The sequence below is a fragment of the Pituophis catenifer genome, unplaced genomic scaffold (genome assembly GCF_029215685.1).
Source record: "Pituophis catenifer annectens isolate HBS135680 unplaced genomic scaffold, rPitCat1.0.hap2 SCAF_18, whole genome shotgun sequence".
Classification (NCBI taxonomy): domain Eukaryota; kingdom Metazoa; phylum Chordata; class Lepidosauria; order Squamata; family Colubridae; genus Pituophis; species Pituophis catenifer.
The window spans coordinates 8,001,845-8,014,281 of record NW_027256898.1 but is presented as its reverse complement, the minus strand read 5'-3'; the positions used below and the strand labels follow the sequence as shown (position 1 = coordinate 8,014,281).

Sequence of the window (12,437 nt, the reverse complement as noted above, 5' to 3'; positions counted from 1 at the left end):
CTCCTTGCAACAAACAGCAAACAGCCTGCTTTACTTTCAGTTTCGTTTTCAGCATAGCTCGATTAGCAAAGGAAAAAAAAATCTGCTCCAGCAATTTACCTCCTTGCAGCAAGCAGCAGAGCCCTGCGCAAAACAGCTGAGAGTCAGGAGGCCGATCCAATCAACTTGTGCTAATTGGCCTGTGCTGAAGCTGAAAGGAGCTGTTTTTTCTTGCTGTTTACTTGCAAGGACATAACTGCTGCGAGGCAGAGGCCAGAGGGTGGGTGGGGCTACATTCGGTGTATAAGAAGCACCTAAATTTTCACCCCCTTTTAGGGGGGAAAAAGGTGTGTCTTACACTCCGAAAAATGTGGTAATTTTGGGGAGGCAGCTAGGAGGAGGAGGAGCCTTTTTGATCCTATCAGGAGAGCTTGAACTGGAATCCCCCCCCACTCCCCAGATGCCAAGCAGGGTCTCTGCCCAGAGCGGCAGTCCTTTCCTCCCAGAGAAGGGCATCCGTGCCGCTTGCAGCGGCTTCGGCTGGGCTGCTCAAAGCTCTAAAGCTGGCATGGAATCTGGCAGCCGAGAGAAGAGTATGTGGGGCTGGGGGGAGGGGAAGGGGGTGAGGGAAATGATTTACGTTATGCAACTGGGAGTTGGGATACTTTGGCAGTGATGAAACGGGTCTGTTTTGAATTGTCCATCCAATTTATCCTGTTCTTAATTAATTGGATCAAACGGGGCTTTTCTTTAAAACGAGCGTTTTCGTTTGGAAAAAGCCGCAGTGGAAACTTGTGGGTAGGTTTGGCTTCTGATGTGGCCTTCTTAAGTCTCTCTTTTTCTCTGGGTTTCCGTTCCCCTTTCTTTCCCACAATGACGATCCTTCCTTCCTTCCTTCCTTCCTTCCTTCCTTCCTTCCTTCCTTCCTTCCTTCTCCCTCCCTTCCTCCCTCCCTCCCTTTTCCCACCCTCCCTCCCTCCCTCCTTCCTTCTTCTGTTGCTCCCTCCCTCCTTTCCCCCGTCCTTCCTTTCTTCCTCCCTCCCTTCCTCCCTCCCTTTCTTCTCCCTCCTTTCCTCCTTCCTTTCCCCTTCCTTCCTTCTTTCCTGTTGTCCCTCCCTCCTTTCGCCCTTCCTTCCTTCCTTCCTTCCTTCCTTCCTTCCTTCCTTCCTTCCTTCCTCTGTCGCTCCCTCCCTCCTTTTACCCTTCCTTCCTTCCTTCCTTCCTTCCTTCCTTCCTTCCTTCCTTCCTTCCTTCTCCCTCCCTCCCTCCCTTCCTCCTTCCTTCCTCCCTCCCTCCCTTTTCCCACCCTCCCTCCCTCTCTCCTTCCTTCCTCTGTTGCTCCCTCCCTCCTTTCCCCCGTCCTTCCTTTCTTCCTCCCTCCCTTCCTCCCTCCCTTCCTTCTCCCTCCTTTCCTCCTTCCTTTCCCCTTCCTTCCTTCCTTCCTCTGTCGCTCTCTCCCTCCATTTACCCTCCCTTCCTCCCTCCCTTCCTTCTCCCTCCTTTCCTCCTTCCTTTCCCCTTCCTTCCTTCTTTCCTGTTGTCCCTCCCTCCTTTCGCCCTTCCTTCCTTCCTTCCTTCCTTCCTTCCTTCCTTCCTTCCTTCCTTCCTTCCTTCCTTCCTGCCTTCCTTCCTGCCTTCCTCTGTTGCTCCCTCCCTCCATTTACCCTTCCTTCCTTCCTTCCTCCCTTCCTTCCCTCTCCAGCACTGCCTGCACCACGCGGCTGGGGAGTTCTGCGAACGGTGCGCCCCTGGCTACTACGGAGATGCCACCGCCGGGACACCCGAGGACTGCCAGCCATGCGCTTGCCCATTGCCGGATCCTGAGAACCAGTAAGCCACCTACCCTCTTGTGGAGGGAGCAGGGCGTGGCAGGAATCCCTCTCGGCCAGAGCTCAGGATGGCACCTTTTTCTTTTTCGGCAGATTCTCGCAGACGTGCGAGATCCTGGAAGGCGGCGGCTATCGCTGCACCGCCTGCGAACCTGGTTACACCGGCCAGTATTGCGAACAGTGAGTGGATGTTTCCCTGGAAGGGCTGAGCTGGGGTAGCGCAGCAGCCCTTGAGAGCCTCCTGATGGGTCTCTGATTCTCCCCCTAGATGTGCCTCTGGATATACGGGCAACCCCAACATCCGTGGGCAGAAATGTCTTCCTTCGGGTGAGCAAAGACGCGCTTGCTAGTTGTGGAATTGTCGTATGAAAGGGGGTGGTAGTGCTGATGGCTCTGTTTTTCACAGTCGGGAGTGGGGGAGCTGAGCTGCCCCCTCACCTTGGCCTCTCCCTCTGCCTCCTGCTCCTTCTCAGGACCCCCCGACCAGCCCCGCCTGGTGGTCCAAATCCATCCCTCCCGGACAGCTGTGTCCCAGGGCAGCGACGTGACGCTGCGTTGCCAGGTCAGTGGGGAGCCCCCCCATTACTTCTACTGGTCCCGGGAAGACGGGCGCCCTGTGCCAAGTACTGCCCAGCGCAGGGAGCAAGGTGAGTCTGTGTCATCCCTCAACTAGGCAGATTGCAAAAGCGGGGAAGGGAGGGAGACCCACAAGGGGAGGGACAGCGACCCGGGCGGGGAGCATCGTGTTTTTGCAGTCAAAGGAATTGGCGCTTGGCCAGGGAGGATCCCTTGAGCTTGAATTGATCTCTGAAGGGCCCTTCACGGGGTCCTTGCTTCCTTTTCTCGGCCGAGTGTTGCTGCATTCTCGGCTATGTACTTGGTTTTGAAGTGGGAAGCTTCCCTAGAGTGGCTGGGGTTCCCTACCGGTTCTGTGGGCCTGGCTTGGTGGGCGTGGCTTGGTGGGATCATGTGACTGGGTGGGCGTGGTCAACTCTTTTTTTAGCATTTTTTAACTAAAAAAAGTTTTTAAAAAAGTTCTGACGATCAGCTGTGCCACATGATCGTCGGAATCTTTTTTTTACTTTCTTAAAGCATTTTTTTTTTAAATTTGATTTATATGCCGCCCTTCTCCGGAGACTCAGGGCGGCTCACAATGTGTTAAGCACTAGCCTTCATAGTTTTGTATATTTATACAAAGTCAGCTTATTGCCCCCACAAACTGGGTCCTCAATTTACCTACCTTAGAAAGGATGGAAGGCTGAGTCAACTTTGAGCCTTGGCGAGATTCGAACCTGCAGTAATTGCAGGCAGCTGTGTTAATAACAGGGTGCTTAGACCACTGTACTATCAAGGCTCTTTTACTACCGGTTCGGGTGTATAGTTAATAAAAAATGGTTTTCAAAAGTAAAAAAAGGGTTCCGACAATCAGCTGTGACAATCAGCTGTGCCGCCCGATCGCCGGAACCTTTTTTTTTTTTTTTTACTTAATTTAAAGCATTTTTTTTTTACTACTGGTTCGGGCGAATCGGTAGCATTTTTTACTACTGGTTCAGGCGAACCGGCCTGAACTGGTAGCATTTCACCCCTTAGTTGGGGCCTTCTGCAGGGTGAGCAGGCGCTCTGTGCTCTAGCCTTAAAAGGAAAGCAAAGGTTCTAGTTCTCAAGATTTCAACAGAGTAGGGGTGGGGAGACAAACGGCAGCCTATTCTGTAGACCAGAGTTCCCCAAACTTTGCGGACCGGCGAGGGGGGAAGAGGGGATGGTTCTCCGCAAGCCATGTGTGCACGTACGCCATTTACACGTACAGTGTGCGCGTGCACCCACCAGTCATGCAAATGGAGCACGTGTGCAGGCGCTCGCCCGCCGCTCGAACAAGTGGGATTGCGTGTCACCGCCTGCCTGGTTGCAAACAACCCAAGGCCCATTAGTGGGGTGCGGCCCAGAGGTCGGGGACCCTTGCTTGTAGGCAAAGCAACCGGCTGGTTTTTGACCCTGAACTTCCGGAATCCCCCGCAGGCGTCGAGCTGCACTTTGCTAGCATCCGGCCCTCGGAGGCCGGCGTCTATGTCTGCACCTGCCGAAACCCCCAGTTCACCAACTCCAGCCGCAGCGAGGTGATCGTCACAGGTGAGACAGAAACTTCCACTCAGAGACTGGGCTGCCGAGCGCAGGGAGGCGTGTAAGGGGACACCCCGCCCCGCCCCGATCCCCCGGCAGAGCTGACGAGGGCCGGTTCCCTCTTTCCCTGGTGAGAGAGAGAGAGAGTGAGAGCCAGAGGTCAGGACCAGCTGGGCAAGGCTGACCGGCTTCTCTCGGCCAGCGCAGAAGGTCCCAGCAAGGCTATCTCCGTGACGGTGGAAGAGCAGAAGGTGCAGAACGTAAAACCAGGCAGTGACGTCACTTTCCTCTGCACGGCCAGGAGCAAGGTGAGTCTTTGGGGTGGGGGGCGGGGAAGGGATAGAGAGAGAAAGGGGTCTGGTTTGTTTTGCTGGTGAGCAAGTGGCAGGCAGAAGTACACCTGGTGGGGTCCCGGGGGGGGGGGGCGGTTGAGACCTGCAGATCCACTGCAGCGCACAGGGGAAGCGTGAGAACCAACGTGGTTGCCTCTCGGCTCAGCATGCCGAGATTCCAGGGGTGGACTGCTGGGGTTTCGCAGGGGTTCGGGAGAACCTCTAACTAAGATTCTGTGCAGTTCGGAGAACCCCCAAATCCCAGTCCTGGCTGCCCCCTCCCACCTATCCCCTCCCCTCCCAGGAGTCCCCAGACGGCCCCGTTTTGGATGCTGGCGTGCGCGGAGGCTCGGGGAGGGTGAAAAAAGGGCCTACTGGAAGTTTGGGAAGGCCCGTTTCTGGCCTCCAGAAGGCCTCCGGAGCCTGGGGAGGCCGTTTTCCGCCCTCCCGGAGGCTCAAAGAAGGAAGACAAAGCCCGGGGAGGGCAAAAATGCCCCCCCCCCACGCCGCCCATAGCCACGCCCACACAGCAACCAGGCAGAGAACCCCGTGCTAAAATTTTTGAAGCCCACCCCTGCAAGATTCCTCCTGGATGTCCAGCTTTCCAGCTGCGGACACCGCCTCCCTTTCCCGAATCGGGCAGGGTGGGCTCATTCGGACCCTTTCCTGCCTCTCCTCCCCCTACTCCTTTCTCTCACCCGTCCACCTCCTGCCTTCTCCCGCAGTCTCCCGCTTACACGCTGGCGTGGACACGGCAGAACAACGCGAAGCTGCCCAGCCGCGCCATGGACTTCAACGGCATCCTGACCATCCGGAACGTGCAGCCGGAGGACGCCGGCATCTACATCTGCACGGGCTCCAACATGTTTGACATGGACGAGGGGACGGCCACCCTCTACGTACAAGGTGGGGCTTCGGCTCTTGTGCCTGCCGGATGGGCAGGGAGGGACGCCTCCAACTTGGTCCAGCAGCCCGCATCTCCCGAGCGCTACACTGGTCCGGGCTGCCACCCCAGGACCAGCGGCTTCCTCACAGGCTCACGCAAAGACACGCTTCTGCTCTCATCCACAGGGCGGGAGGGGTGGGTGGGAATGGGGGGCCGGTCTTCTTAAGACGGCTCCTGGACTCGCGAGGCTCCTGCTTGAGGCAGCTCATCACGCGGCCAACCTTTTCACACGCCACCCCCCCTCTCCCCCAACCCTGTTTTCAGCTCCATCGAAGACCCAGATGTTCTACGGTCCCGTAGAAATGGTGGAAGGCCACAGACCTTGTAAGTCGGTTTGGCCTGCAGGTGCCTGTCCACCCCCCCACCCCCACCCCCCACTGGAACACCTCTTTGGCTGGTGCTGTTTGACTTTTCGCCTCCTCTTCTTCCTTCTCCTCTTTCCTCTTCCTCCTTTTCCTCCCCTTCTCTTTTTCCTCTTCTTCCTCCTCCCTCCTCCTCCCTCCTCCTTCCTTCCTCCTCCTCTTCCTCCTTTTTCCTCCTCCTTTTCTTCTCCTCTTTCTTCTTTCCTCCCCCTTTTCCTCCTTTTCCTCCTCCTTCTCTTTTTCCTCTTCCCCCTCTTCTTCCTTCTCCTCCTTTTTCCTCCTCCTTCTCTTCTCCTCCTTTTTCTCTTTCCTCCTCCCTCTTCCTCTTCTTCCTTTTCCTCTTCTTCTTTTTCCTTTTCCCCCTCCCTCCTCCTCCCTCCTTCTCTTCTTTCTTCCTCCTCCTCTTCCTCCTCCTTTTTCCTCCTCCTTTTCTCCTCCTCCTCTTTCCTCTTTCCTCCTCCCTCTTCCTCCTTTTCCTTCTCCTTTTTTCCTCTTCTCCCTCCTCTTCCCCCTCCTCCCTCCTTCTCTTCTTCCCACCTCTTCCTCCTCCTCCCTCCTTCTCTTCTTCCTCCTCCTTTTTCCTCCTCCTTTTCTCCTCCTCCTCCTCTTTCCTCTTTTCTCCTCCCTCTTCCTCCTTTTCCTTCTCTTTTTCCTCTTCCCCTCCCTCCTCCTCCCTCCTCTTCTTCCTTCCTCCTCCTCGCCCTCCTACTCCTTTTCTTCTCCTCCTCTTTCCTCCTCCTTCTCTTTTTCCTCTTCCCCCTCCTCCTCCCTCCTCCTCCTCCCACCTTCTCTTCTTCCTCCTCCCTCCTCCTCTTCCCTCCTCTGCCTCCTCCTCCATTCTCTGGGATGCTGAGTTGCCCTTCTGACTCATAGGCCAACAAAGCAAAGGGTAGGCAGACTCTTCTATCTGCCCCCGTTCTCCCCACCCCTACCCCCACCCACTTTCCATGCCCTGTTCTTCTGGTCATGTTTCTGTCCATGCTTGCCTCGCATTCTCTTGCCTGCATGTGCATAGTGTGCTCGGCCATTTCTTCCAGCAGGGATCTCAGGCCTTGCCAAGGATTTCAGCCCTGTCTCTGGAATCCTTGTGGGCACCTTCCCCTCTCCCTGCACCCACCCTGCCCAGCTCTGACCAAGCCGAACCTGCTTCCTCTTGCAGCTGCCGCTGCCGTCCAGCCCACGGCCGCCATTGAACCCTCCCAGCTGAGCGTCCAGCCAGGTCAACCAGCCGAGTTTCGCTGCATCGTGACCGGAAGCCCAGAGCCCACCGTGGAGTGGATCGGTAAGCCCTGAAATTGCTCTGAAAGAGACTCCCTCAAGCCAGCCGGTCTGGCTGACCTCGGCTTGGCAACCAGGAAGGCTCAGACCAGGTGGGCAACCTTAAGAAGCCTCAAAACCCCAAAAGTGCTTTTTTTTCAAGAGGCAACTGGATTTTCTGGGTTTTTTCTCTGAAGACGTTTCGCTTCTCATCCCAGAAGCTTCTTCGGCTCTTTTCAAGAGGCAACTGGATTATCTGGATTTTTTCTCTGAAGTCGTTTCGCTTCTCATCCCAGAAGCTTCTTCAATTGACATCTTCAAAGAAAAACAATAGAATAGAATAGAATAGAATAGAATAGAATAGAATAGAATAGAATAGAATAGAATAGAATAGAATAGAATAGAATAGAATATATCCTGAGTCTTCGGAGAGGGGCGGCATATAAATTAAATTAAATTAATTAAATTAATTAAATTAATTAAATTAATTAAATTAATTAAATTAATTAAATTATTAAATTAAATTAAATGAATAAAATAGAATAGAATAGAATAGAATAGAATAGAATAGAATTCTTTATTGGCCAAGTGTGATTGGACACACAAGGAATTTGTCTTGCTGCATACTCTCTCGGTGTACATAAAAGAAAAGATACGTTCATCAAGGATCATAAGGTACAACACTTAATGATAGTCATATCATTGTGCAGGATACACATGTACTTTAACGCGGGATTGTGCTGTTTATAGGGGAACCTTCTAAAGCAGGGGTATCAAACTCGATTTCATTGAGGGCCGCATCAGGGTGGGGTTTGACCTCGGGGGTGGGGGGGCATGGCCAGCTCAAGTCACTCGTGTCGGTGGTCCCTGTGGTGTCCCGAATGCTCTATCAGCGAAAACGGGCTCCCAAGCTCTGTTTTTGACTGCGACGTCCTCCTGCAACCCTCTGCCAGCGAAAACGGAGCTCGGGAGGGCTGCGTGGGCCAGTCTTTCGCTGTTTCCAGGTCAGCCCCGTGGGCCAGATCTAAGCACCTCAAGGGGCCAGATCCGGCCCGCGGCGCCTTGAGTTTGACACCCCTATTCTAAAGGATGCATCACTGTGTCTAGCTTGGCTGATTTTGTTTTCAGCTGGGTGTTCCAAGACTCGGTTTTGTGCCCAGCGTGGGGCAGAACGGAGGGGCCCAGCATCCTCTCTCCCCATAAGCAGAAAAAACCCCTCTCTTCAGATAACTGGGAAGCTTTTGTCTTTGCTCCAGGAGGACCCAGGGGCGTCATCTCCCCCAAGGCCGTAATCCAGGACGGGATCTTGCGTTTCCCTTCAGTCGAGCCTGCCGACGAGTCCCAGTACCTGTGCCGAGTGCAAAACAGCGCCGGGCAGCACATGGCCCGAGCTTTCCTACAAGTGCAAAGTAAGTTGAGGTGGGGTCTCTCCGGCCACAAGGACGAAGCGTGCCACAAGGCGGATGTCACAGGGAGAGGTGGCCCCCAGCAACCCTTCAGTTCTCCCTTCCTCAGCGTGAGATTGAAGACAATGGGGCTCTTCCGAGTGCCTCCCCAGTCCTCAGAGTCCATCCATCCAGGAGGATTTATTCTTCAGGCAGAAAGAGTAGGGACTTAGCTGATCATCATCTTTTAAAGACCCCATAATCCCTTGCAGGGTGGAGTCTGGGCAATTAAATGGAGCTGGCAGAGTGTTTTACTGGCCGGATGCCCTTCCTGTTGCCAGTGCTGAGTTTTGTTCAGCAGATATATTCTCATTGTGCCCAGAGAGAGAAATACCTGCCTCTACCTAGGATCGAACTCACAGCCTCCTGATTGTGAGGCGAGAGCTCCACCTCTAGGCCACCGCACCACTCTTTCAGCTGCCAACGAATCATCATCATCATTTAATGACCCCATAATCCCTTGCGGGGTGGAGTCTGGGCAACAGAATGGAGCTGGCAGAGTGTTTACTGGCTGGATGCCCTTCCTGTCTCCAGTGCGGAGTTTTGTTCAGCAGATATATTCTCATTGTGCCCAGAGAGAGAAATATCTGCCTCTACCTAGGATCGAACTCACAGCCTCCTGAGGCGGGAGTTCCACCTCTAGGCCACCGCACCACTTGGAGAGTTAGCTGATACCTAATCAAATTTGCCAAAGGCAAGAAATCTCCGCGGTGAATTTAAGTGGGGCGACCAGAGAACCAAGCCATAAATGGTGTGATGGTCTGAGAGGGAGAGGGAGAGGGAGGGAGAGAGAGAGAGAGAGAGAGAGAGAGGACTGACCTCCCCTTTGCTCCTGGGCAGGTACCAACGTCCCCCAAGTGCAGGTGAGCCCCGAACGGACAGAGGTGCAGGAGGGCAGCACCGTCAGACTGTACTGCCGGGCTGCGGGCTCCCCAGCGGCCACCATCACCTGGGAGAAAGAGGGCAGCAGCCTGCCTCCACAGGTAAGGCCTGGTCTCCCCGGGAGGAGGGCCCTTCCCAGACCTTGGGGTCCAGGTGAGGTTGCCCGAAGGAAGATGTGGGCCAGGAGCAGACCCAGCCTGTGATGCCTTCTTTGGGGCTTCTGATTTTTCTGGCGGCCTCTATGCTTCCTTCTCCCTTTCTCTCCTTCTCTCTCTTGCCCCCCCCCCCCCCTCCTGGGCCAGGCGCTTCCTGTCTTTGGGTTCTTCCACTTTCAAAGTGGCAGCTGGGAAGCCGTCCGGCAGCGAATACGGGAGTTCCAGCAGGTATCCCTCTGCATGAGCCCCTCGTGTTGGTCTGCCGGTCGTCTCCATCTTCCTCCTTTGGCTTTCAGTCTCTGGTTCTCCAGCGGAGAGAAGCAAGGTCTCCCCCAAACTGCGTCGTGTTTCCCCATCCTCCCAGATTGTGCTGGCTGCACCCCGATTCTGCGTCCCCTTCGCCTGTTGCTTCCGGCTCTTTTCTTGCTTGTGCCCGGGCTCATGGATGCTATGAGGGCGGCCCCGCCCAGCTCTGGGCCCTCCTTGGCCCTCCCTTCCCCATGTGGCCCAGGAGGGTGGGAAGCCAGCCGCCGCTTGTGGGTCTCCCAACGTGGGTTTCCCTTTGTGTCTGCAGTCCCACACCGAGAGAACCGACATCTCCACCCTGGTGATACCCTCCATCACGGCTGCCGACGGAGGGGTGTACTTGTGCGTGGGCAGCAGCTCGATGGGAGTCGGCAGAGCCCGCATTGAAGTAGCGGTCATTCGGGGTAAGGCGCGACCTCTTTCTTCTGAGGGAAGGGGAGACAGACTTGAATCATTTTCAGCTGCGGTGCCCAGTGCATGCATCTCTCTCTGTGGGTAGCCAGCCTTCCACCTGAAACATCAACCAAGCAAGCGGCTGGTTTGAGCAAAATGCCGAGCCCGTCAAGGTCAGCCCAAGGACAGCCTATTCCAGTGATGGCTAACCTTTTTCTTGTCGTGTGCCAAAACCCATAATGCAATGCCCACCCCCCCGTGCATGCATGCATGACCCCCCACACTCCTCCCACCCCCCATGCATGTGCATGACCCCTCCCCCACACTCCACCTGCCCCCCCACACATGTGCACGTAACCCCCTCCCCCCCATTTTGGGTCTAGTAGGCCTCCCTGCAGCCTCCTGAGCCCAAAAATGGACCATGGGGGCGGACACGCCACTGCCCCCCGCCCCCTGTTTTGGGCCTAGTAGGCCTCCCTGCAGCCTCCCAGGGCCAAAATGGGGCATGGGGGGCACATCGCACCTCCCGTACCCCGTTTTGGGTCTAGTAGGCTTCCCTGCAGCCTCCTGGGCCCGAAAATGGACCATGGGGGCGGACACGCCACTCCCCCCCACCCCCTGGTTTGAGCCCAGTAGGCCTCCCTGCAGCCTCCCTGGGCCAAAATGGGATGTGGGGGGCGCATCGCACCCCCGTACCCCCGTTTTGGGTCTAGTAGGCTTTCCTGCAGCCTCCTGGGCCCAAAAATGGGCCATGGGGGGGCGCTGCGCCCCACCCCCCGTGCTGCCCTCCATCCCCATGCATGCGCGCAGAACCTCCTCGCCCCACGCATGTGCACGCAAACCCCCCTGTGCATGTGTGTGCATCTCCTGCATGCACCACACCCCCTGTGCATGCTGAAAATCAGCTGGCCGGTAGGAGGCATGCGCGCACATGCACGATGGAGCTGAGCTGGGCGACGTGCCCGCAGAGAGGGCTTTGCCTGCCATGCATGCCATAGGTTCGCCATCACGGGCCTATGCAAACCTGGACTGGAACTCGTCCCCTCGCAGTGCAAGTCATGTCCTTCCCTCTTTTCTTTTTGCCCTTTGTGTCCGTTCAGCGTCCGGCGTCTCACCGATCGTCAAGATTGAACCTTCGTCCTCTTCGGTCACCGAAGGCCAGTCCTTGGACTTGAACTGTGTGGTCGCCGGCCATCCTACAGCGTCCGTCACGTGGTACCGGCGTGGAGGGGCCCTGCCAGCCAACCACCAGGTTCGGACTCTCCCGGGGATCAAGGGGGAGTGGGCGGCCGCATCCCCCCTTCTCTGTGGGGGCCTCCTGGTTTCATTCTGGGCAACGAAAGGGGGGAAGTTGGAAAAGAGCCTCCCTGGCTTGCCAGAAACGATAAAGAGTTTCCTCTTGATTAGGAGGAGAAAGAATACATTGTTGTGGCTCGGCAATGACCAGCCGATCTGGCAGCCGATTTGGAGAGTGAGGAGGTTGGGGAGGAACATGAGCCAATCCTGGAGTCTGGGGAAGGCTCTGATGAGGGCTCTGTGTCAAAGGCAGAGATGGGGCCAGGGCCGGATGCCAGTTATCAGCTGCCTTCAGAGTCAGACATCAGTGAGGCAGAAGAACAGCTGGAGCCTGTTCCCAGTGTGCGCATGCACAGAGTTGTCAGACGAAGGGAACAGCTAAAGAACAAGGGGCGACTCAGGAGTAAGGCCACAGGTTGAAGATGAATGGCCCCTCCCAGAGGGAATCAAAGAGGAGCGAAAGGGGAGTGGAGTTTGCAGGAGACAATTAGTTTGCTTAATTGATTCGTGACTCCTTGCCACGTTTCGGCCTGGCAGCTCTCCAAGCCAGATAAGGTCTGTGACTGTAAATTCTCCCTTGAAAGACTTTGCTGGATGTGGAGGAGTTCACAGTAACTTAATAAAAACGGGGGTTTTTTTTTCTTTTTTTTTTTTTATTGCAAAAGTTTTACAATTACATTTTCACCCCTTTTTCCCCCCCACCTCCCCCCCCCAAACTTCCCAACCTCCCTAACCCTCCCCAACCCTCCCCTCCCCCCAGACTTCCCTATAATATACTCATAATCATGAAGAATCCTAATATAACACTTATATATAAACTTGAGCCCCTCCCTCCCCTGTATAATTTTTCTCTTTATCTCATTGCCTTAAAAAATTTCTAGTACATTATTTTCAAGTAAAAGCTATTTGATACTTTCTAGTTTGATATTTGTTCTGAACATATTCTATCCACCTTTTCCATTCCCACTCATAAGTCTCTTGTGAACAGTCTTTTAAATATGCTGAAATCTTCGCCATCTCTGCAAAACTGGCCATCTTCAAAGTCCATTCCTCAATAGTGGGCAAAGCTTCATTCTTCCAGTATTTACCTATCAACAATCTTGCTGCTGTTATCATATACAATATCAATTTTGTTTC

At 54.9% G+C, this 12,437-nt stretch overlaps 1 protein-coding gene across 1 annotated transcript in view; it reads left to right on the top strand.

Annotated features, from left to right (window-relative positions):
* Window positions 1-12,437, top strand: part of HSPG2 (heparan sulfate proteoglycan 2) — an 89,503-nt gene that overhangs the window by 50,096 nt on the left and 26,970 nt on the right. The window contains exons 39-50 of the mRNA XM_070956229.1: window positions 1,682-1,809; window positions 1,902-1,988; window positions 2,077-2,135; window positions 2,282-2,455; window positions 3,825-3,935; window positions 4,134-4,234; window positions 4,984-5,164; window positions 6,726-6,848; window positions 8,080-8,232; window positions 9,109-9,251; window positions 9,880-10,015; window positions 11,105-11,256. Of these exons, the coding sequence (XP_070812330.1) occupies window positions 1,682-1,809; window positions 1,902-1,988; window positions 2,077-2,135; window positions 2,282-2,455; window positions 3,825-3,935; window positions 4,134-4,234; window positions 4,984-5,164; window positions 6,726-6,848; window positions 8,080-8,232; window positions 9,109-9,251; window positions 9,880-10,015; window positions 11,105-11,256 (1,548 nt within the window). The remainder of the gene's footprint in view (window positions 1-1,681; window positions 1,810-1,901; window positions 1,989-2,076; window positions 2,136-2,281; window positions 2,456-3,824; window positions 3,936-4,133; window positions 4,235-4,983; window positions 5,165-6,725; window positions 6,849-8,079; window positions 8,233-9,108; window positions 9,252-9,879; window positions 10,016-11,104; window positions 11,257-12,437) is intronic.